The sequence below is a fragment of the Trematomus bernacchii genome, unplaced genomic scaffold, assembly GCF_902827165.1.
Source record: "Trematomus bernacchii unplaced genomic scaffold, fTreBer1.1, whole genome shotgun sequence".
Classification (NCBI taxonomy): Eukaryota; Metazoa; Chordata; class Actinopteri; order Perciformes; family Nototheniidae; genus Trematomus; species Trematomus bernacchii.
Genome location: NW_022987564.1, coordinates 13,371,358 through 13,397,316, shown reverse-complemented (window position 1 = coordinate 13,397,316; position 25,959 = coordinate 13,371,358). Strand labels below are relative to the sequence as shown.

At 39.5% G+C, this 25,959-nt stretch overlaps 1 protein-coding gene across 1 annotated transcript; it reads left to right on the top strand.

Moving 5' to 3' along the window:
* The first annotated feature begins 6,404 nt into the window (after nt 1–6,404).
* LOC117477579 (brevican core protein-like) lies at nt 6,405–23,125 on the top strand. Its single transcript, XM_034124278.1, has 14 exons — nt 6,405–6,560; nt 11,323–11,402; nt 11,610–11,969; nt 12,332–12,506; nt 12,619–12,746; nt 13,041–13,334; nt 13,481–14,347; nt 15,372–17,177; nt 20,588–20,695; nt 20,812–20,970; nt 21,059–21,141; nt 21,521–21,665; nt 21,792–21,974; nt 22,368–23,125. Exons 1-14 carry the CDS (start codon nt 6,541–6,543, stop codon nt 22,493–22,495), a joined length of 4,536 nt encoding a protein of 1,511 aa, XP_033980169.1. The 5' UTR covers nt 6,405–6,540; the 3' UTR covers nt 22,496–23,125.
* The last annotated feature ends 2,834 nt before the right edge of the window (nt 23,126–25,959 follow it).

Sequence of the window (25,959 nt, the reverse complement as noted above, 5' to 3'; positions counted from 1 at the left end):
CCGAAAAGTCTGCATGGTTTGAAAGGTAACATTATTCTTAGTATTGGCAGGGTTTATAATGGTAATGGTTGCAGCCTGTCCGGATCATTCATGAGACTTAAAAAAAAAGGCATATTATTTGACAGAAGCCCAGACATGCTGCTCTCCAAGAACTTAAAGCCTTGAGACGAATGAGTCTCTCTTTCCAACGGGTCTGGGCAACAGTATGCAGAAGGAACAGTTTTAGAGGAGACTACAATGGGAAGTTTCAACAAAGTTCTCACTCACCTCGTTTGACTTTTATACAACGGCATCAGGTTCAAATATGACCTCGTATACGGAAGCACTAAACGTGAATTTATGATTATTTAATATAAATTAAGAAAACTGTCAAAGTTTAAAATAAAATCATTATATATTCCATTAGATTCAAATGTTTCCTTGAATTACAGGTAAACTTTGTTATTACCTTCAATTTACATTCCTACCTTTTTGATCAGCTGTGATAACAAATGTTTAGTTTCTTATACTTACATTTATATCTTGCATAGTTTGTTGCATAATTAATTAAAAAAATATCTAAAGTAATCAATTATCTGTTAATATGTGTTTTTAAAATATTTTAAGCATATCTTAGCAGATAGTGACAAAAAACTGATAAGAATCACTTAGCACTTTTTTTAACGAAGAAAACCCATATATATACACTCCTTAAGTTAAATGAATGAAGAACATTTCCAAATATCGGAAAAATGTTTTACAGGATATTTCTCTGGTGATAAATCCAAAAATCCTGTTTTGGATTTATGACCTCGATATAAAAGCCTGGATATACACATTATTAATTTGCGTTTACATAGCCTTAAAATAGCCCGTTGTAGCTGCCAATATCACGTTTTATCTGCATCTATCAGAGGGAAGCCTGGTCTCTTTTTTTATTCTAACTCTCTTCAGCTGCACATTTCTATATTACATATGAGGGAGGTGGCAAAATCAGTTTTCCCCCGCTGGTTAACCACGAGTACTGATTCACTGAAGGTCCAGGCCCTGCCAGATCCTCAGCTGTAGAAGCAACTAACTTTGTTGCCAGGCACTGACACAAAAAATGATGTGTCAAAGTATCCCAGTGGCTCTCGATACCCTCATTTCTGGTCAGTCGGTAACATCATGCAGAAAGCATGGCAAGGCGTTGGTTTGGCTGGAGACTGGATGAGTGCGGCAGTTTTTCCCAGACTCGTCTCTCTTGAACCTGTTTGCCTCTGCCTCTTCGACTCCAAGAGGGAATAAAAGCAGCCAGTCAGCGGAAACTGGGTTTTGAGGTTTTCGCTTTTATGGGAGGAAAAACGATTCAAAGGCTCGTCATCTTTCCTGTCATTGCATTAGGGTTTCGTGGATTTCAGTCTGGGATTACATCAAGCTGAAGTGTAAAGTCGGTTAAGTGGAACATTGTATCGCCTCATTTGTCGTTATAATTCCCATTTGCACAGACAAAAAGCAGATTTATTACCATCTTAACTCGTGAAGGGTAGAACTAGTTTTGAGAAGGCCTGTCTTGTCATTTCTACTTTGTGGTGAGTTGAGAGCAATTCTGGAGCCAGTTAAATGAAACCGCACAACATGACTCAAGCAGAATTAAGAATACATAAAAATAAACTGCAGGCAATGCTCTAGATTTTCAGCTGAGTCACATTTGCTCCCTCAGCCACGTAATCTAATGAATCCCACCTGGTGGTGTAGGTGGCACGTGTCAGAGTCTCTAACATAATGCTTATGAAGGTCTTTAAGAGCTTTTTTCCCATCAAATTACAGTATATCTTAATTTTTTTCACAGAAGTGCTTCTAGTTACTTGTCTCTGTCTTTATATCATTAGTGGTTGCAAGTTTGCTGTGCAGGTTTTGTACATAAAACAATGATTTTAGATAATCACCCTGCCTAAAACAAGGTATAATGATCTCCTTGCAGTAGGATTTGTGATCGCTCAAGCATCTCCTGAACATCTGAAGACACTTTAAAACAAAATTTGAGTGTTGCTTTTGACTCACTTGATGATCTAAGCTGAGCTACAATATAATGATGGTGTCTAATTATAGGCTGCTTATTTGAAGGCTGCTGGAAAATGCAACGTTAGCTTCTACGCAGGTCTGAGGCTCGGCTCGCATGTGTAACTGTTTGGTCTTATTCAGACGCTCTCACTGGATTCTTGTAAATGACCTCAATATGATACGACTCTGAGCTGAAAAGGAAGGTAGAACACAGCCCTCACTTTTCTGTCAGACTTGAATTCCCTTGTCCAGACTTGATTTATATATATACATAATATATATATTTATGTTGAGTTGAATATATTCACCAAGGGCCTGTAGTTCACAAAAAGAAGCTATAATACTGTATTCTTAGCATATAGTAGGGATTTTATCTTGTAGTTGGTCTAGGTGGAATTACATTTTACCACACTGCAAGGAATCTTGTACCGGTGCTTTGTTTTTACAAAGTATCATGTGTTTTGTGTATAAATCTTAAGAGAATAGTAACTCTACAGCTGTCAAACATAGCCTATGAAGTCAAAAGTACAATATTTCCCACTGAAATGCTGTTGATTAAATGTATAAAGTAACATATCATGGAAATACTTTTGTCAAGGAGCTTAAACATGCCAGGTCAGTTAAACTAAACAAAACTGTGTGTAATAGAAAGCTGCAGTCTGACCTGTCTGAACGTAGAAGCAAATATTTCTCCATGCAATCTCTCATTCAGTATTTCTTTCTATCTTCATATGTGTAGAAACAAACATTTATTTACATTCAATTTCCCCAAAACTTTCTTCTAAATATCATTTACTTCCAATTTTGTTGTTTAAATATTCCCTGTTGAAAACCAGCACTTATCGCTCTTTATATCCATTTTGTTCTTAGAGCCACATCCGAGCCTTGAGTTTTCCATAGACTTTCTTTTGTCGAGCCGTGATGTGATGACATATTTAAAAAAGAGTGTTTTGCCCAAAAATATTTTTCTTATACAAACATGTGACGTAAGCCACTTTCTGGCTTACTGCAATATCGTTTGTCAGCAGAATATTCTCATGTTTACCCAAATCTACAGTCAAGTCAAAGGTCAGAAGAGTAGTGGCGGTGAATAAAGCCCCCCCGCTGGATTGACTCTTTCTGTCTGAGGAGGGGCCTTCTTCTTCTTCAGTATACCACCTTGCTGTTGACACATGACAGCAGAGAGAGTGACGTCTTACAGTGAGCATACCTGCTGAGTGGACAGTCTGGGTCTCTGGGACAGTCATAGCGGGAACATAAAGCACACCTCACATCGCCGTCCAACACAGTCCTGTTGGTGCCTGGGTGTCAGATTCCTCAGGTGGGAAGCACCAAGCCACCGGATAACCCTTTCAAAGCGCCCTGTCTGCAGAGACACAGGTACACACTTACCTTCACGTTATGTATATTTTGCATGTCTGTGTTACATACAGTTTGAACAGGTGGCAAGGTCTGGTTGTCATAAAATAAGATCCATGGAGCCTGTTTGGCACAGAGCTGTGCGTTTTGTCCTGCCTTCCTGGTCATTTTAAATACTTCTTAACTTTGTGTTTTTGTATTATTTGTTGAAATAGTTTACTTGCAGAACACAGGATGAGAATTCACCCCAAAAAAATGGGGTTGTGGTCTGGTCCAAGGGGCCCACGGCTCATTTTTTAGCCCAATTCAAGTTAATACGGCCATGGTAAGAGCCACAAATGCATGCTTTTTTGCTCCTCAACAGCATTCATAAAAGCATTACGAGCTTGTTAGATCTCTTAAAAAAGCTTAAAAGAGTATTATAGCAGTTTTGTAGGCTATATTTACAAAAATATACTTTCATGCTACTTTGAAGTAAATTTACTGTTGGTAATTAAATATCTTGGCGTGACATTTCTCCTTTCTTTTTATGGCTATTTCTGGATGAGCTGCAGTTAATGACTACTAAATAGTGACACTGCATTGAATTTACAGTTCCTAAATCAAAAGCTGGTGTCTAACACGCTCTGCAGATTGAAGAATAGAGGGCACCGACACACTGTGCAGCAGAACTCTGCAGGATGTTACTCTGCTGGGGATACAGGCACAGTTTTCGAAGGGTATTTAAAAAGCCAATAGTTACTGATGTAGAGGAAGTGTTTCTGTCAGCTCCATCACCCTCCTCTTACAGTAGGTGACTGTGCTGCAATATCACCTGCAGCAGCATCAGCAGCAGCATCAGCTGTGTATTGCTGCTGCGCTGACAATGACGCTCAATGCATTTCCCTGTAGGAAAAACAAAGCTCCACATGGGGGTCATCTCTCTTCATTTCCTAGCCTATGACATTGGTTATTTTAGATGTCATCCCTCCCAATCCCCTTTGACAGACAGATCAGTCATTCATAATTAAATCGTTGTTATATGTAGCCGGAGAAGAGAAGAGTTCTCAGGGATTGTCAACCAATTGCAATGCCAAAAGCATAGGCTACTGCAAAAATATTAAATAACCTCCGTCATACAGTAGAGTGCTACCAAAATCACATCACACGTCAATGGTCTCCTGTTGGTTATACTACAGCAACAGTTAGGAAAAACTTCCTTTTGCTAAATGTTGGTGAATACTACTTATGTCAAATATCCATAACTTCACTATTATACAGTGTAGTGCTACCAAAATCACTTTGCACATAAATGTGACTTGCTCTATCGAAATCAGACACATTTTGAGTTGTATACACTGCTGGAAAGAGGAGAATCCTAGCTTTCTAATATCAGGATTGTTTTTGTACTCCAAATATTAAGCAAAATATGTCACATTATATAATGACTGTCACGAGTCATCATTTTGAGAAAAAGGCCTTCAAAGTTTCCTCTTCTCTGGAATCCATCGATCTGATTGATTATTAGCGGCTAATAAATGATCAAAGTAGTACGGAGGGAAAATATTTCGTTTGGATTACTGGTCTGGGGGAAGCTCGCGAGTGTGTGTGTGTGTACGTGTGTGTGTACGTGTGTTTGTGTATTTTTGCGTTTGTGTGTTTTGTGTTTGTTTCCCGTGGAAAACACTCACAAGAAACACCGGCTGTTGTTTTGCCTGCTGTGACATAAAGTTACTCCGTTCTCCGCTTGTAATTATGCCGTTACAAGCTTCAAAGCTGTATTTATCATCTGAATTTGCAGAAATAAATGTAATATTCTGAAAGCCAAGACTTTGTTTATTTGAAATCAGATTAAAACAAACTGTCACGGACCCTGCCGTGTTACCTATGATTACTATACGCCTTACATTCATAATTTCAGCGGGAGGGAGGGGGAGCGGCGCTGCGGAAGAGCAGAGTGCGAGTGAGAGGTGCCTGTCATCTTCAAAAATGTATTTATCGTGTGATTTTGGAAATAAAAGTTTCATATTCTGAAAGCCAAGACTTGTTAATTTAAAATCAAACAAAACACCCGAACCCCGAAAATCCACGTTTATTTTGAAATGAGCTGTTGCGACTTCCGACTGATTTCGATAGAGCGGGTAACAAATGGTCTTCTGCAGGGAAAACTACACCAACAAGTAAGGAAAACATCCTTTTGTATACTGTTGGTTAATATTTCTTGTGGAAAATATTTACCGACTTCACTGTTATACAGTGCATTGCTACCAAAAACTACCCGCGATTTAAATTCACTTCAACATTGTAGACATGCTTACAGAACCAATTTGGGGCTACTGTAGGTATCCTGCACTTTGAACCCCAGATAATCTGATTGGTCGACCCCCATTTACCCCGAGACTGTATATTTATGTTTTGGTTAAATAAAAACCTTAAAAAAGGGAAGTTATTGAAAATAGTTAACCATAAAAATTCACCAAAGCGAGTGTAAAAGGAGCTTGACTTGGGAGCCCCCTCACTGGTGTGAAGCCCTCTGGACCTCTGGCCAGCTCTCCCTGTTGGGGAAGTTTATTGAGTTATTGAATATTTTCCACATGAAGAAATCACCAAAGTTATGCAAAAAATTACTATTTTTGATTAAATGTTGTATTATAACCAATACTAGACCATCAATGTGTGAAGGGATTTTGGTTGCACTTCACAGGGAAGTTATTGAAAATGTTTGCAGTATGCCTATTTTTTTGGCATTGCACTTTGTGGACGGTCCCTGGCACTCATCTCTCCTCCGGCTGCTGATAGATCAATATAAGTTGTCTGACTCGGACAACGGCACGTATTTGCTTGTTTGGATGAAAATGTGGTTGTAGCTAAGGTTTTCAACTTACTACTGTTGTTAAGAGACGAACCTATGAGTCGAATCAGTCAATTTCTTTCTAACGTTACCCATCTCCCCAATGTTGGGTGAAAAAGTGGGCAGTGCAGGATTTCATATCTGGCTTGACTTTCACTCAACTCCCTCCTTTTCTCACCGAGCATCGGAGTGGTTCGGACATCAGTCCAAACTCCCCTCATACCTGCGCACAGACCCTCCCCCCAGCAGGACAGTCGCACTGCAGCACGCTGAGTGGAGCTGACGGAAAATACTTTTAACAGCAGAGAATCCATCCTGTATCAGCTGAAATGCTGCTAAGAAGAAACCGGTATGTATTTTTTTAGATATTTCGTGTTAATGACAAGCAGTTGATGCGGTGTAACTAACTTAAATGTATGCGTAATGATGGGGAAACTGAGGGAAATTAGCCTCTTTACCAGTTTATTGCTTTAGAGTTGCTGTCCTCAGAGGTGGTCCTGAAATGATGGTTAGTAGTTAATTTTATCCCCGGAAAATGTCCTTTCCAGAAACTGACGCACTTAGTTAAGCCTAACTTTCTGCCAATTCGCCTCGTGTTTCCTTTTGTTTGTTTTCACCTTGTTTTAGCATTACCTTTTACCTCTTCCACCTCCTCATCGTCATGATTGTTAAGTGAATTTGAAAACAATATAGTGATTTTTACACAGGTGAGCATTGTACTTTACTGACTGGTCCCTTGCATAAGGCAACACCACTGCAAAGGAATTTTAAAATGCTCCTTTTTCTAAGAGTAAAGCACTGATACTGCTGAGTTTTAGCTCTGAAATTGTATTCTTATGCCCTGAAGAAGAGACACAACAAACAATATTTTTGTTTTAAGTGCACATTATGCCTCTTCTGTTCAATGTCTCCACCTCAGGGTTCAGGGATACTTCCTTAATGGACAGGTACAGATATAGTAAAATAGTGACTTTTAAGGATTCCTCTTGCTTATAGTTCAGAGTCCAGTGGCACTCTGTTCTAAAATAAGCCTGTGAAGCAAAACGAAAGTCAAAGCAATGATATTCCTTCCTTGCAATTTTTTGATCAAAATGTTGACACAATGTTTTTAAAAACCAAATAAAACCTTAATTAGATGGTTCAATGTTGATGCTAAACATTGGCTGTTAAGATAAGTAAAGTGTCAATGATGTCATAACCTCAGCCCTTATTGGAACACTGATTTAAGAGAAGATTTCACACAATTGTTATGAATGTTATAAAAATCAGTAAATTGTCTGCGATGATGTGAAACAAGTTGCACAATAGTGCTTTAACTAATGATTATATTGAATCCACCAATTACTTAACCTTTGATTTATAAAATGACACAAAAGGGTTGGGAAACTACCCATCCCAGTTTCTCAAAAGGTCTTAACGTTTATTTTTTTGACATTCCAAAATCCCCACTTTTTGCATGAAAAATTACCTAAAAGATGAATAGGTTATCTCAATAGTTGCAGATTATTTACTATCAATCAACTAATTTATCAGTCAACTAATCAGTGCAGCTCTAGGGGCAAGGAAACCTACTCCATATTGTGGATAAAGTTGGTAACAATTCCTGTAGAGGAAAACAGGCACTGAGTTATAAGGAATAATTTCTAGCTTCTGAATCGATGCCAACATCTTCCGTTCTTTCCAGTGATTCAATTTTCCCAACAAATGAAGCGATTCAGCCTCATTATCAGGCTAGTCAATATGGTGGTGTGTCTTTGCATGGTACATGAATGGGCTTGCCACACACAGACTGTGGTCAGTCCACAGGTTTGCTGAGTCAGGTCTGAGATTCGTTTGATCCTTCTGGTGAATCATGTGGTGGGTGGGTGGGTGAATTTTCCCCATTGGTCGTCTTGTTTGTGGACAGTCAGATGTCTGCACGGTTAGGAAGGTGGGATTAATCCATCGGATGTGTGGAGGTGTCATGTTTGATGGGGTAATGTTGGAGGAGTGATGTTGAGAGAATAGGACTGAAGATCAGACAGGGACAGCTTACTCTGGAGTTTACAATGTTAAGGGCTGTGGAGATGGCTGTGCAACATATGTGGCAAACATTTTGTCCTTACAAACACTCCAAGCTAGGTCGACTTCTCTTCACCTTTCTGTTGCTAAGTAACCAGGAGAATGCACTCAACATAGATGAGTTTCCCGGAGCTGTTTTTTGGAGGCCAGCTGGGATTGAGACCCTTTTATTGTGTCTTCTTTATACACTTATAATCTGTCCAAGGTGCATTTTTAACATCACTTTGTTGACTGGAGATATAATATCCACCCGCATAGACATAGATGGACAAGAATAAACATTAATCAACTCTAATATGCCGGTTACTATTACAATTCAAATCAAAGACAACTATTTATTAGCTGCGACCATAAGCATGAGCTCTGTCAGTTGGTGTGTGTGTGAATGCTTGACCCAGTGAATGCGTACATACGTAGCAGCAGCTATTGCAAATGTGCATCTGCTTTGGTCTGACGTTCAATATTCAGACTGAAAGACACTGATGTTGGAAGTAAAGTCTTAACAGGAAGGGTGGCAAAAGTTATATTTGTTAAGCCATTTCTGAAAACCTTTGTACGTCATATTTAAAACGCAAGAATACACTCATCAGAAAAAGGGAAAAACCCATCCAGTTCTATCGAAACTTAACTTTGTTGCTAGAGTTTGGATTTAAGGATTCAAGACAGTTATTCCTTTATGAAGTTATCTATATTGCACTTCATTTAGTTTGTATATTTGGTATGAACTCTGTATGTAACCATAGTCTTGAGTCAATAAATCTGAAAAAAATTGGAGGAATAAAGCCTCACTCATGTGGTAGACAGAACCCGGTACTAGAGTGGATTTCTTCTTTTAAAACCCAATTACCCTGTATTTAAGGAAATCCCTGTATTTGATCAGACTCATGACTGCCAAAGCGTTTGACCTGGCTTAAACTGAGATAATTTCCCTGCATGTTGGTGGAGACAGAGTTTGCCTGAGCCGACATTGATGCAGAGCACTGCAGAGACCACCCACAAGATGTAGTGAGCAAGCTTTAGTTGTCACTGCAGCACTGACAGAAAGCTCTGCATCTGGTTTCATGTTCACTATTATTAATTACATTCACATTTAAAGATGACTTCCTTAAAGATATGCTGTAGGCTAAATGTGGTTTTAACTGATGTCAGTCTTCTTTTGCTTACTTGTATGTTTCTGCAGGAGGGGGAGACTGGATTAGCTCTGCTTGTGAATAATGCATTGGCTGCAGTTTCTAGACCTGTATTTGCAGTGGGTGGCATTTATTTTAGCTGGACTTGTCTTCATTGTAACTCTCATTAAAAAGAGCTGAGCTGCAGAGTGGCTGTTGACTGCAAGGCTGAAGACTTTGTGAGAAAAAGTCACAAAATGATCCGAAGCAACCAGGATTTTCTCCTCTGTCATCAATCTGAATGCACAAATTCATACACAAGCCTTCTCTCTCATCAGAAACATTGTGCAGTGTCTTAACGTGTCGTGTTGTACAAAGCTTGCTCCAGAACGGCTCTCAGTGGTTTTCAATTTGCTTTCTTTGAAAAGAGCCAAGAGAAAAAGCAAGCAAGTGTGCCAGTGCCCCGTCCTTTAATTTTCCTCCGAGGGCCTTTTGTAAGGGAGTCGGCCTGAAGTGAAAGCACAGTGTGCAGCTGTCCTCCTGGCCCACTGTTCGCTTTTTGTGAGCCATTTTCTCGTCAAGAATACTAATAGTGATACCAACTCAGTGGAGTCCACCCAGCTGGCTGAGGAAACAGACAACAACTATGCTGCCATCAAAGAAGGACATTTAATCCGACACAAGTTGGAGAGTTGTGTTTGTGCTGATGGGCTTGATATACAGATGCAGAAAAGTGTATCAATTGCTTGTTAAATTGTTGGTTCGCTTCTGCGTTTGGTAATATTAATAGTTTTTTCTTTTTTTATTAGTTGCTTTAACACCATCTATGCTATATGTTTTTCTTTTTAGAAGATTACATGGTGTATGAGTGAGACAACCTTCATCGTATGCCTGTTAAAACTTCATTTCGACATGAAAGAGTGTACTTTTATGATACTTTATGATGAATAACTTATTTTGTGACAGTAAAAAATGAATTTATTTTTACACTTACCTGTGAAAGTTTCTCCAGGTTTTGTAGACCTCTTTTTACATAGGGAAATTATATTAATATCACCACTGCCTATTGATCTACATTTATATTATCATTTAAAATGCTTATTTTTTTCGTGGCTCAATTATAAATGTCATAATAGTCAAAACCATCCCCTCACAACTTCCTAAAGCCCAAGTCAACATCTCGTATAGCTTTTTTTGTCCTTTAATTATTCCAAAGGCAAAGCTGGAACTTGTGAAATTCAGTCATTTTTGCTTAAGAATTGATTTTGATGTCAATAGTTTTCTACCTACGAGTCAATTAACAAAGATTTTAAGTACTTTGGAGCGCTGCTTTTTAAGAAGATTTGCAGCTTCAGCGTGTCTGCCTCAGGAGGTTGTGTGAGGTCACTGGGAGCATCCTGGCATGCCTGCTGGGTTAATAACAGGGCCAGGCTGGTGACAGAGAGCTGGCAGGATGCCGCTGGGCTGAGGCGCCGTGTCATTAGCTCCCGGAGGTGATGAATGGGCTTGTGGTCACCTAGCTTCCCTTTGAAAACCAGAGAAGTTGCTCTTCTATACTTCATAGTTAAGCTTTAAAATGCGCTTTTTAGTGATTATATGCTAGTGTTGTACATCGGTCATTATGATTTTCTACATAAAATAAATGGCTTACAAACATAGCATTACACTGTAACCTTGAATCTGCAGCACAAAGGTGTGCAGGTTTGGTGAGATCAGTGGAACTGAACCAACACAATACATGACTTCCAGTATCAATAATCGCTCAGGCTATTAAAGGTTAAACATGTGTGAAATTGGAAACTGGTAGGGACAAATAATCTGTGATTTTTGTGTCTCAATTTACGACAGGCAAAGACAATGCTTTATTCATCTTTATGTGTGTGATATTTGATCTAATATTAACAATAATATCATCTTGTCTTTTCCTCTTTTTCTCAATAGACATGTCCAAATACTCCCCCTTCTCATTGCAGTCTGCCGCATCACGGTGGCCTTCCCCACACAGACTCCATCTGCCGATGGTACGTCTGTATTTTCTTCCATTATCTCTTGCTTTCAGTATACATTCACATACGACTTTAAGAATACAAGGTTCAAGGTTCAAGGTTCTTTATTTAGTCATACGAACATAGCTACAGTGTAGTTATGCCGATGAAAATCTTAGGTCACAGGCTACAAAGACAGTTCTAGGTTTTTTACGCTCTCTATACTTTTTTTCCCTCCTGCAGATAATGTCCAGCAGCTCCAGGTGAACATCCCGGACTCAGGTCCCATTTCCGCCCCACTGGGCAGCTCCATCTCCATCCCCTGCCTGGTGTCCCTGTCCTCGTCCTCCCCTGCTGCACCGCGGGTTAAGTGGACTGTGGTGTCCGGCGGGGTGGAGACACAGATCTTGGTGGCGCGGGGTCAAAGGGTGAAGGTCAACGAGGCGTTCCGAGATCGCGCTGCCTGGCTGAACTACACCTCCTCCCCCGAAGATCTGTCGCTGTGGTTGGGAGATTTACGCTCCAGTGACTCTGGTTTTTATCGCTGCGAGGTGCAGCAGGGCCTGGAGGACGCCAGTGACATTGTACAACTCAAGGTCAAAGGTAACAAAATGCAAGATGTGGTTTATCACTGAAGTTATGGCGATATTATTAAATAAATGTAAAATAAACTTTCATTGGTAAAACACTTATATATAAAGAATGTAGAACTGAATTTGAATACACATTGGTGGTGCTTTTTAGATCTTTTTAGGTGTACTGTGTTTCTTTATGTTGTAAAGGAGGGATCGTGGATAGGATATGATAAAAAAACAAAAAATGCAAGTCCCATTTTCATTTTATTTTTTGAGGGGACTTGCACTTATGCTTTTCAGACCACATTCCACCCATGCAATGATCCCTTCACAAGATGGAATAAATATATGCTTATATGTGTGTTTATCTGCCTTTGTGTGTGTTTTTAGGTGTGGTATTCCACTACAGAGATGCTTTGGGCCGCTATGCGTTTTCCTTCCATCAGGCCCAGAGGGCTTGTGAGGCCATTGGAGCTCAAATCACAACTCCTGACCAGCTGCTGGCTGCTTATTATGACGGCTACGAGCAGTGTGATGCAGGCTGGCTGGCAGACCAGTCTGTCAGGTACCTTTACCTCTCGTTCTGCGTTTTTGTACATTACATTTTTTAACCATTGTTTGGTGCCTACACTCAGTAAAGCATTCATGCTTAAATGGCTGCACATCTATTTCTGCAGGTACCCAATCCAAGTGCCCCGTGAAGGTTGTTATGGAGACATGGATGGCCAACCAGGCGTGAGAAACTATGGGACAATGAATCCAGATCATCTTTTTGATGCTTATTGTTATTTGGAGGAATCTGATGGTATGAATAAAACTACCTTTTTCTAAAGCCCGAGCTGTACTGCATATATTTAGGCCAATTATAATATATTTAATATGAATAATAAAATAATATTGAGATCAATATTTGAAAAAAGAAACAATACATCTGCCATCGGTTATTAAAACAAAGTTGCATCATGCTTAGAATTAGCTATTCAGTTAATCCAATGTGCCAGTTTGAACATATCTACATATAATCATGAGAAAATAAATGAATTACGTATTTCTCATACAATCAAATGAGCTGATAAGGATACATATTTTGTGTTTGCAGGGGAGGTTTTTCATGACCCCATCCCTCAGCAGTTGTCATTTGATGAGGCGCAGTCGTACTGCAGAGCGGCGGGAGCGGAGCTGGCTTCAACAGCGCAGCTGTACTTGGCCTGGACTGAAGGTCTGGACCGCTGCAGCCCTGGCTGGCTGGCTGATGGCAGTGTGCGCTATCCCATCATAACCCCCAGAGAGCGCTGCGGAGGGCCTCAGCCAGGCGTCAAAACTGTCTATCGCTTCAGCAACCAAACTGGCTTCCCCGAGCCATCCAGCCTCCATGACGTATACTGTTTCAGAGGTGAGTATTTTGTGCCTGAAAATATCTTAAATTAGAATTAAATGTTCATGTCAAAAACACATTGGATAAAAACTGTTAATTGAAATCAAATAACCATTTTTATATTTGTTAAATTAAACTTGTAATCACTTGTCTGACCTTTACAGATAATATCAATTCTCGCACTGACTCTCCCGCGGGCTACATGGCCACTCAGCCTGAGGTCATTGGACAAGATGTGGTTATTCTTATGGAAAAGGATCGTGAGCTTCAACTGAACCAACGGGCAGAACAGGTGGAGCTCAAAGCCCAAACTGTGGTTGAATCGTTCCCCTTTTTCTCCAGCTCTTTCACAGAGGAAAACCTTGTTGACACACATCAAACAATTATATCAGACACAACACAGTCTCCTCTCAACATCACACCTACATTGGACCTCCTCGAGGCAATGAATGAAACTTTATCTCCCACAGAAAGGAGCTCACAGCATCCTACAGCACTGATAAATAGCACATTCAGCACCACAGAAACCTATAGTTCCCCGCAAAACATGTCCTTCCTGCTTGATATTCACAACGAGACAGATTCCCACCACAACTTAAACTTCACCTTTGACGAATCTGAGCCTGAAAACACCACAGGGTTTCCCGAATCATCATATGAACCTCCCACTTATAATCAGACAGTTCTAGACACAACTCCCAAAGACAACACATCTGAGAGGTCAGAGGATTCCCACAAAATACAAGACGCCAGTTTGGATTTTAACAGATCGCAAGCCAACTACAGCGAGACAGAAAGGAATCATACCCGAGGAGAGAGTTCCTGGGAGGTGATCTCTGTCACACTTGACCCCGTGGTTCAGGTGAAGCTGGACAAGGCGGAGGTAGAAGATTCTGTGCAAATGTTTGTCTCAACTCAGGCCTCAAAAGAAGAAGGAATACGTGTTACCCAACCAGCTCAAACTACCAAAATGTCCATGAAGGAGCTTTCCTCGTCAGACTACCTGGATGGGTCTGGAGATATTTCTCAAGGTATGTTAGGCATAGATGTGAATTGATTGGGCTGCGGTGGTGTAGTCAAATTTGATCTCAAGTATTTTCCTGATGTCAAGGGAAAACAGCATGAGTTCAAGGGGAAACAAATCAGTATAAGACAACTGCAGTGCTTTTGGGAAGTAATTAGCATTTTTGAGTAATATGAGAAGACTTTTTAAAACAAATTAACATAATGTGTTATTAGTGAGCGTAATAGGTGCTGGAAGGCATATTTTGACAAAGCTAGGCTAGCGGTTGTAGCTTCATATTTACATGAATGTATCCATATCTAACTCTCATCAATTAAGCAAATAAGAGGCTTTCCCAAGATGGTGAAGTCTTCTATTATTAGATACATTTACACAACACAGTCTCACGGCATTTCGTGTTATAGTCACGAAATTAATCTATTGATTCGTGTTCACCAACACGATTTCGCCATTTTTTTCGTGTCACACAGAACGATTTTAAAAGCAATGTAAATAATAACAAATTAGAAGGAAAAAGACATTTAAAAAAATACAGATTTAAGTATTCTGACACAGAACGATTTTAGAAGCAATGTATTTATATTGGTAGTATGTTTCGTGCCTGCACCAAATAATAACAAATTAGAAGGAAAAAAAGATGACATAAAATACAGATTTCAGTATTCTGAGGCTCTGAGCCCCATTTCTTTTCCTCACTGACGGCAAAAAAACTCAGACATTATACAATTTAAAATAAAAGGGATAGGGTTAGGCTTAGGGTAAGATATTGAGTAAGAACATCTTTTTATGAACCACACAGCTTCTGGTCTTCCAAGACCCGACCGGACAAAAAGACGTGTTGCAGGCACGAAACATACTACCAATAGAAATACATTGCATTTAAAATCGTTCTGTGTGACACGAAAAAAAAGTGAAAATCGTGTTGGTGAACACGAATCAATAGATTAAATTAATTTTGTGACTAATAACACGAAATGCCGTAAGACTGGGTTGATTTACAGCACTAAAAATGTGTTTATGCTCTTTTCTAGAGAGACACAAGGACGTCGAAGCAGGAAGCTTCATCCCCACATCAGAGTCTTTCACTTCCAGCTTCACCACTCATCCGTCCTCTTCTGCTTCGGCTAGCAGTGCTTCAGCCGAGCCTCAGACTGCACTCACAGAACCAACCCTCTCATTTGGGTCACGTCATTCTGACAAACTTGGCTTTGATATCCTCTCCACAGCACCACAGCTGTGGGAGTCCTCGATTTCTAGACAAGAGGGAAGTACAAGCTTAGAAATTGAAGACACAGTGACTCTGGAAAGTGAAGGAAAACAGCTGCACCCAACAACATCTGAATACCACCCTGTTTCTGGAATAAGTTTAGCAATCACTGAATCTCCAGAGGGGTCAAACAGTTCTCAGATGCCTACTGATTACTCCACTGTACAGTATGAAACATCAGGTTACAGAGTGTATTCAGATGCTACAACAACCAATGAGTATGAAGAGGCAAGTGGAGATGAACTTCCTACAGTTACTGCAACCTTGGAAGAAACAGTTAAAGTTGCACCAACTGTTGGAAAAAATGTTAGCCAAATCGTTGTAGAAGAAAATAAAGTTAACCAAACTCTTTGGGAGGTAGTTAAAGTTGCCTCAACCCTTAAAGGAGAAGTAGTTTTCCCAACTCTTGAAGAGGAGGATGAAGTTTCATTTTTGCCAGAAGAGGAAGTGATTGCCCCGACCCTTGCCTTTCAAACAGATGCTTACCTCGCCACAACTCTTGAAGAAGGTAGTGCTGGACCATACCTTGAAAAAGAAGCTAATGTTTCCCCAGTTCTTGAAAAAAAGTTTAACGTCACTTTAACCTTTGTGGAACAAGCCAGAATTGCTTCAAGCCATGAAGAAGAAGCTAGCAAGGGCCCAACCCTTGAAGAAGAAGCTAGCAATGGCCCAACCCTTGAAGAAGAAGCTAGCAAGGGCCCAACCCTTGAAGAAGAAGCTAGCAATGGCCCAACCCTTGAAGAAGAAGCTAGCAAGGGCCCAACCCTTGAAGAAGAAGCTAGCAATGGCCCAACCCTTGAAGAAGAAGCTAGCAAGGGCCCAACCCTTGAAGAAGCTAGCATTGGCCCAACCCTTGAAGACGAAGCTAGCATTGGCCCAACCCTTGAAGAAGAAGCTAGCAATGGCCCAACCCTTGAAGAAGAAGCTAGCAAGGGCCCAACCCTTGAAGAAGAAGCTAACATTGGCCCAACCCTTGAAGACGAAGCTAGCATTGGCCCAACCCTTGAAGAAGAAGCTAGCAAGGGCCCAACCCTTGAAGAAGAAGCTAGCAATGGCCCAACCCTTGAAGAAGAAGCTAGCAATGGCCCAACCCTTGAAGAAGAAGCTAGCAATGGCCCAACCCTTGAAGAAGAATCTAACATTGCCCCAACTTTTGACCCAGACTTTACTGTCTTTACTCTCGATTCACAAACATCTGACTGGGCTCTGCTAACCACCACAACAGGACCCCAAGAGTCCCTGAAAGATCTGGAGTACAGCAGAAAAAACACCCCTATAACCTCCACAACAGCTCCAGAATCCTCTTCAAGTACAAAACCCACAGCTGCTTCTACAAAGATGACCAGCACCACCATCAGGACCACCACACACTGGTCCAGACGCACCTGGAGCCCGACCACCTCAGCACCAAATGCTTTCCACAAGACGGCTGAGCCCCAGAAGGAGACCAGCTTCATACCGCCAGTGGGACAAGGTCTGGTGGATGCTGAATTTAGTCTCACCCAGCCGCCCACTCTGCTTAACTTGCCCAATGAGAGGGCAGCTGTAGGCGGTGCAGGGAAAGCTTCAGGTAATGTTAAAGCCACTCTTATCAGCCTAACCGTCCTCCTCTTGCTACTCAACGAATTGATGCACTAAAATCCCCGATCTGTCCTCAACCTAGCTTTGCTTCATTTTCTGTAAAACACCTCCCCTCCTTTTTCAAATGACTTCCCACGTATGTTTAACTTGTTGTTTCAAAAAGCCCTTACCCTTCTGACTCCTCCCGCTTCACCTTAAACGCTCCTCCCTTCTCTCCTTGTGATCACACCTCCCCTCCAAGATACTCACTCTGGGAGGGCTCCCATTTGACTTTGGTCAACAGCCCATTCTTGTTGTGCATGATAATTTCTTCCTCATCCGAAGATTGACTTCTGTGAAGTACTGTAAAATACTGGTTTGTTTATGAAAGAATGATTCAGTGCTTCTTCTACAATTATTGACTAAGAGTGATGGTGGTAGCCTTGGTATTCCTCTCTTGATCAGTGGATTTTATAAGCAAATAGTACATCTCTGCAATTGAAAAGTGCAGATGGTTATCTTCCGCAGCTTCTCACTAACTTGCAGTGTCTTTTGCAGTAATCTGGAAGTAACTTGATAATGAGACTTTTATCTGGATTGTAATGGAAATAATGTTGAATGCAACAGATCTGACCATTGCAACAGCACTACTGTTTTATATTTAATCCATAAATCTACATTGTTAAAACGGTATGCTTTTGTCACATTTTTAGACTTCATTGCTATTTTAGACAGTTCCAGAAGCACAGTGTTATTATGTTTATAAGCACAAATATTGTTCACTGTTGATTTGTTGTAAGTGGTAACATTTAGCCATATGTTTTCTAATGTTTATTTTGTATAGCTCATTAATGTTTCATACTGAATTCATGTTCTTTTATTTAATCACAATCTTCCAATGTTTGTACAGTTCTGTGCTTTAGGTGTAAGAACGATAAAATCAACTAATCTAAGTTTGCTTCCCGTCTCACCATCAGATCCTTTATTAAGTTTTCCTTCAGTTTTTGTTGATTTGCTGGAAAAGGTTTTCTTTATTTTTTTGCATTTTATGGGAGCCAATTTCTGCCAAGAAAAGCTTAAAAAACATACATTTAGACTATGAAAAAAGATAAAGGTAAGTCAATTTAAGGATTTAAAGTTTTGACTAATTTTCTTATAATATATATATATACGTATATTATTGTGATCCATCATATTTTAAATAATTTATTTTGCACAAATTGTTATCTTTTTTGGCAGACATTGGCGTCCGTATAATTTTGCACAAATCCAGCGAATTGCCTTTTAACACAGTGAGCAGTTGCAAGACTAATTTTTTATTCAGAAAACAAGACGAGGCCAGCCCATCTTATTATTGGAAAGCTTTTCTCAGCATAGTGCATACAGCACCAGAACAGCACTTTTAATGATGCATCAACAAACTAGATGACGCTGCATACAGCTACATTCATATTTGCAGAGCTATTTCAATTGGTCTCCAGCATCACAATCATTTTTTTATGGCCAATTCTGTCTTGTCAACTGCTTAACATTTTCAAGTCAGCTTTATTTGTTTGTGATAGTTGACAGTCCCTGAGCAACAGCACATTTGTATTACAAATTAAGATGTGGTATCTAGAAATATGAGTTAGTTAGAGTTTTGTCTAATCAGAAATAGAGGACCAAAGAGAAAAATTCATTAGAAATGGAATTACTGGATATATTTGTATTTAACAGGGTCAAATTACTCTGCATTATTCTCACAAGGTTGTGCTGCTGTTTTTCAAATGGATCCAGATTTGCTGAATGATCTCACATTTTAACTCAAGACTAATAATGAGGTTGGTAGGTGCTGCATCTTTTTCCTGTACTAGAATGCTAGTAGTCATGGTGATGAGAGATCAGATTTAAAAAAAGCATCCACGTAAATATTCATTTCATGGAACAAGCTATCAGACAGCACCAGAAAGCTTGCATTACTTGTTGCAGGGCCCAGAGCATGCAGATGCTTTAGATATGTTTCCACTTTATCTCAGTTACAGAGCCTCTTTTTAGCCTTACTTTGGTGCACAGTGATGATTACATACTGATGTATTCATGGCATTAAAAGACTGCAGACTCAGCTGTTTAAGACAGTGGGAAAGCGACCAATCACTGTATGTGATAAATAAATTCACCTTATTACCTACAGACCATTTATTGTTGTGTGTTTGAGGAAAACTACACAAACACAGAGAAATCATGCAGACTGATCACACAAATGGCTGAGAATTAAACCTAGGTCTGTGTTCAAAAGAGGTGCCAACATGGATACATATCTGCCGTTGTTTATTTTTCTGCAAAACGTAATGATGGTTTAACTTTAAGATGCACATGATAATGATTTGACTTGTCTTAAACAGTTATTAACTCCTACACACACACACACACACACACACACACACACACACACACACACACACACACACACACACACACACACACACACACACACACACACACACACACACACACACACACACACACACACACACACTGATGCAAAGGCATGTTGTGAGTGTGCAGTATAATCAGTATAATGACAGACACCACAAAGCTCTTGCTTACAGGGTGTCAAAGGAAGTAAATAAACCATATTCACTTGTTTAATTTGAGTTTGAAATAACGCATGCCTCTATCTTGCCTTCTTTTACAAATTTAGAAAATTAACTCCAACCCCTCCTTTTCTCCAGGATTTTTAACTGCTAGAGGTTTTTTGTAATTACCACCTTTTTACAGGGACACTTTTCCTAGGGTAAAAACAGCTCTCTTGTGCAGAGTTTGACTAAATAAAGTCACATTAACAAGAGTACATTTTCCAAATAGGTCAGCACAAAGACTTGAATTTAAGTTTTATGAGAAATGACATTATGTGACTTATTGATAGATTTTCCCCTATGTCTTTATGAAATCTGTTGAATAATCTATATAATAATCAATTTCTATACTCTTTTTACCTCAACTTCAATTCTGAACAATGGCCCTATGCAAGCATTTTTTTAATTTAGCATTTGGCGTCCTTAAGACTACAGATTCTAAGTAGCATTTCAAAGGTTTCTTGATAATGATGATTGTAAAAGGAAGAAAACAAAAAAAGAAAGTCTCCGACGTCAGATATGCACCAAAGAAGACAGAAGAGGACCTGAGGAGTTTGACCTCATTTGACTCTCTGAAGTGTGTCCTCTGCTGCCATCTGTAGGCTCAGGTGCAGGTGGATTCTGGTACCTCAACGTGCCCCTTTAGTGGCCTGTAAATGCCACTATCCTTATACTATATTTCTGTAAATGTGTGAGAGATTCCTTTGCATCCTCAACATGTATTCCTCATTCCTTGAATGCTTTGATACAGCAAACCAATTTTTGTCCTTATAGTTATTCTCGCAAAAACGTCTGTTTTTTCTAGATGTCTGTGTGGAAGACCCTTGTCTCAACGGTGGCACCTGTACTGACCGAGGGGGGCAGATTCAATGTCTATGTTTGCCAACATATGGAGGAGACTTCTGTCAGACTGGTGAGCTGTCTAGAAATGGTTCTTGTCATGTCTGTCAAACAAGTTTGGAAGATCCTGGCTCCTTCATAAAACATTTTAAATGGCTGATGTTGTCTTCTCTTCTCTAATGTTTGCAGACCTGGAGCATTGTGAACCGGGTTGGGATAAGTTTCATGGTTTCTGCTACCGACACTTCGGCCAGCGTCTGAGCTGGCAGGTGGCGGAGCTGCACTGCCGCATGCTGGGAGCTCATCTGGTGTCCATCATAACTCCAGAGGAACAGAGCTACATCAACGGTACATTCCACAATGTGGCTTTCACCTTTCATGTGTTTATTACATGTATGTTGACGACTGAAAGAAAATGCTTTTTTGTCCTCCCCAGACAACTACAAAGAATACCAGTGGACCGGTTTGAATGATAAGACGATTGAGGATGATTTCCGCTGGTCCGATGGTAACCCACTGGTGAGGATGATGATGATACTTTATTGTCAGATCAAGTCTGTTTTTTTGCTCCATTTGAAAAAACAAGACATAAATGAGGAGATAGACAAGGAGACATAACATTACATATCCAAAGACAAAACAATATTCTATAATCCAGCACAGGGGTGTAATTTCCAAACATTGTTTTATTAATAATAACATTTTTTAAAGGAGCATTTCACTGAAATACAAATTAAGAGCTTACATTATTGAAAGGGCTGTGCTACTTATTATTAAAAAAGGGAATAAGGGAAACCATATTTTTAATGTGATTGAGTTCTCCATGTAATGATTATTATTTCTTTAAATGCAGTTGGAAAAAAGAAATGACTTAAGTCTCTTCTCTCCATGCTTACAGCTGTATGAGAACTGGTACAAAGGTCAGCCGGACAGCTACTTCCTGTCTGGTGAAGACTGTGTAGTGATGGTGTGGCACGATGACGGACGCTGGAGTGATGTACCCTGCAACTATCACCTCGCTTACACCTGCAAGAAAGGCACCTGTGAGTAATAGTACAGACATTCAGAGCTGCTCATTAATGTTTTCAACTCCCTCATGTGGTTGTTTTGTGTCGTTACACCATCATACACGCATCAGGCCAAATTACTAGTCTGAACTCTTCCAACAGCCTCATGTGGTCCACCACCCAAGGTCCGAAACGCATCCATCTTTGGAAAAGTTCGACAGAAATATGAGACTGACGCAGTTGTGCGTTTTCACTGCGCTGAGGGTTTCCAGCAGAGGCTAAATCCTCTGATCAGGTGTTTGTCTGGAGGGAGGTGGGAGAGGCCCCACATCCTGTGCATCCCAGGTAAGATTACCATAACTATCACAAAATAATCTGTATTTCTTTATAAATGTAAGTCTTGGTCAGAGATGAAGTGACACAGGCTGTTGCACTTTATCTGACAAAATAGTATCAGTATATCTCAGCATTTAATCAATAGTATTACTATTGTTTTATTCCTCTGTGCCATAGAGCTTTTGTCTATAAAAGCACATCCGTACTGGCACCAAACGTCTGTACTGGCTGACTTTGCCTTCACAACCAAGCACTGAAATGTATTTTGAATAGACTTAGGAATCAGACATAGACAAACATTGTAAACATTTTCATTGTTGACAAAGCATGCAATATAAAAAAATGTTTGACAGCCTTATCCCTTAAATCACTCCTGCACATAACCTCTGAATTACCTTTCAGAGGCCGGAGGTCCAACCCAGCATCTTGAAGTGACGTCACAGAGCAGCAGCAACTCTGCAGCTATTAAAGACTTTGAGGAGTTTGAAGCCACTAAAGAGACACCACAGTACTGGGAAATCAAGTTTTAAAAGTCAGCAATGCTTTTTCCTCCTGGTCTCCTTCTCCTTCCTCCCTTCCTGGTTTCTCAAACTCTGCTGTTGTAACATGAAAAGGTGCCAAGAATCAAATGCTTTTTACCAATGAACGCTTTAAACAGGACAAAACGTTGTTACAGAACGGTAACAAAATATACAAACTGAAAAGAAGCCTGAGTGCTAAGAAAGGCTTTTTAAACGTTCCTACTTTTTCATGTCCTTTAAAATATTTCTACTGTATTTTTGTGTAATGTAGTGATAAGCAGAGTAAAAAATAAGTAAAGTAGGAAGAATGAAAGCTGAAATACAGTAAATGTGGAACTCCAAATTACTGTCAGCTCCAAATTACAGTAAGGATGGTCCTTTGTGGTTTTTGTTATATCAGGAACCTTTTTTTATAAAATGGTGCTAATGTCTTTAGAACCTTTTTCTCTCAATCTTAACAAAATATTGAATAAGTACTGTACATATATTCGTTTTTTTTCACCTGTGATTATTGCTGTCCCAAATCTGCTGAGGGAAACCATTTTTTATTTCCAGCGGACGCAGTTTTGTTCGTCAGCTTTATGTTGTAATAAAGTTTTGTAGAACAGAGCAAAGATTAAATCGTCTTATTCTACCTGAGCACTGTGAGTGAGTTTTTTTCCTATATATTGGGGCATCTCAAGAAAGAAAGGGTGACATAAACAGAAGGATTCTGGTGAAGTTATTAAGGAAGAGTGTTATTAAACAAATAAAACTCATTGGTTGCATCAACTAGACCCTGCCCTCTCCTCATGCTGGAACACAAGGTTTAGGGTAAGTTGTGTCTCAGTCATAAGGGGTTTGTAAGTTGTAACTTTAATAAAATGATTGTTTGCAGTGGTCTGAGTACTGTTACAGTTCAAGTGTGAAGTACCTAACTCTAGTATTTCTATTTTTTGGTACTTCAAACCTCTACTCCACCATAAAATACTCATTTTTTTAACTGCACTACATTTACCAACAAACAACAAACTACAACTATATAACAAATATTAGGTACAACATAAATAACAGTATATATATTAAATGTAATACATTGGAGGGGGTGCATTGTAAGTACATTTACTTTAGACCCTTAAAGTACAATTTGCTGCAAATACTACTACTACTAATAAACGATTTAATAAAACCATTAAAAACGTAATACATGTATTCAAACAAATTCTTAGTTTTAATTTAAAAAAAGAAAATAATTAGTAGAGGTGTTCTTTGGTAAAGATTTCATTTCTGCATTATTAATACATAAGCTACAAATAGGCTTCAACAACAACCGGAATACATTAAAAGTAAGGTGACCAGTAATTGTGCGCACGCGCGGCTTCACCTGCATACAGTATAAGCCTGAAACATGATGCGTCACGGTTTCGTCACTCGGCCCCAAAAAAAAGGAAGTTGGAGAGAAAAACAGGAGAAACACAGAAAGTAAGTGTTGAGTTTGAAAATGTGTGTTTCTTGAATGTAAAGTTTCAAATTGTACATCCGGGAAACCGTCAGTAATAAAGTAGAGGGCAGTTGTTAATCTAAACACATGTGTTTGTGCTCACGTGATCTCTGTACCTGCGGCAGGTGACTGAGCTAGCTTCACAAAATACTGATGTTGTTTCTTCAGGTCATTTATTTTGTCACAAAAACAAGATGGTTAATATAGAAAAATGTATACTTCACACAGCCTACATTGCAGTGTTTAAATGTGTAGTCGTAACTAAGCAGGTGAAAATCCAAATAACGCACTTAAACTATATTTCGATAGTATGCTGTTTCAGGTCTACTGCACTACGCCCACTATCTCAGGGGAAAATATTAAATAATATTATTCTGAAACGGGCCATTTAAACAGAGCATTTCCCATATGGTTGCCTGGTTACCACTTCATTTAATTATCAGTTTATAATCTATTATAATAAAACCAGCAGTTTGTGCACAACTTTTTTGACTTAGACTGAAAAGTCTCTGCAATAACAGCAGCCTAAGTTTTCCCGCCGGCAGGGGGCATCATTGTCTCGTGATTCGTTGAAACTGTAGATGGCAGTATGTCAGGGAAGAGTGTTTGATATCACAGAGGAGACCATACAAAAATATTTGGATCAACACCATGTCAAAACAGTAGAAATGCTGAAACAAACAAAGCTGCTACCAAGAATTGTAGCTTATGGATGAACAATGGCAAATGGGTTACCAGGTTATTTTGAGGAAAGATTTGTGTTGTGTCTGTACTTTGATCTTATTCAGCTTTGACTCTTCTTACTGCTTGCTGTATATTACCAATCCATGCAATCACTCTCTTATAATTATATTATAGTTGCCAACACTTTCCATATCAATTTTGAAAGTATCTTTCAGAAAGAAAGATGAGGAAGATCTCTCTATTTTGTAAGAGACATGCAATATTTTACATTTTAAACGTTAAAGTAGCCTTATTTTGACTAGATAAAAAAAAAGTGTTTGTTCTTTGCAAAACTAACATTTGCAGCTTTATGAAAATATACAGCCTACAACCTACAAAGGTTACCTTTGGTAGATGTAAACATTTTTCCTCTAAATTATTCTGTGACCCTATTAATCTAATTTTATATAAATTGATCAGCAAATAAAACAATATATTTTCAAATAATCAATGATTCATTTAGCAATGGTTATTAAGTGAAAATGCCATCCTCTGCTTTCTTTCTTGTTAGCTTCCTCCATGTTGCATGGCAACGTTTCTAAAATAGCTAGACAAAACAAACTCTGGCCTTTTAACGTGTTACGTTATCTTAAGGCCAACGTAGTTCTCTGACTACTTGTTTATCTGCTGCAATGGCTGCTGCTTCTTATTTGGTGTTAGGGTAAGGATGACCTCTGACCCCGGCTTAAAACGTGAAAGATACCGTCACTAACACTGTTTTTCCCTTGGCGCGTTGTTAGAGAAGTATTTTAAGGGAAGGGTTTCAGTTAGGATCTGCACCTGCCATGCTTGATGCTGGTACACTGTTCCTTTAAACGCTGTACTTGAGTAAACAGACTTAATTTCATTCCACCACTGGTTCAGTGTAATGTTGGAATTACTATATAGTCAGTTTAGTATCAGCATTAAATAGGAAAATAATGTAAAAAATGAAATGTTCCCTCATTAATATTCTGTATGTGTGACAATTCAAAGACATGGTACAAGAAAGCTCTTCTTCTTCTTCCCAGCAATGGGCCTTTGAGCAAGGCATTTTCCCAGAAACAGATCCACATGCATTAGTGATGCTCAGTGGCCAAAAATACAGGATTATAGTTCCCCGGGAGGCTCCCCTGGTGTGCAGTATGTGTGCAACCTTTCTTCCTTCTGGTCCAGCTCAATTAAAATGGACCGATCCACATTATCGAACCTGATCAGAGAGTAAATTCAGGGTTGAATTCATAGAGCTGGGCAGACCTTCAGAGAGGTGTTGGAGCAGGACCCCTGTTCT

Bases quoted from the DNA above. Each gene is read 5' to 3' on its own strand.
- LOC117477579 (XM_034124278.1), top strand. From the start codon at position 6,541: ATGCTGCTAAGAAGAAACCG. The intron at 12,747-13,040 runs GTATGAATAAAA...TTGTGTTTGCAG, and splicing joins TTATTTGGAGGAATCTGATG to GGGAGGTTTTTCATGACCCC. The intron at 20,971-21,058 runs GTACATTCCACA...TGTCCTCCCCAG, and splicing joins GGAACAGAGCTACATCAACG to ACAACTACAAAGAATACCAG.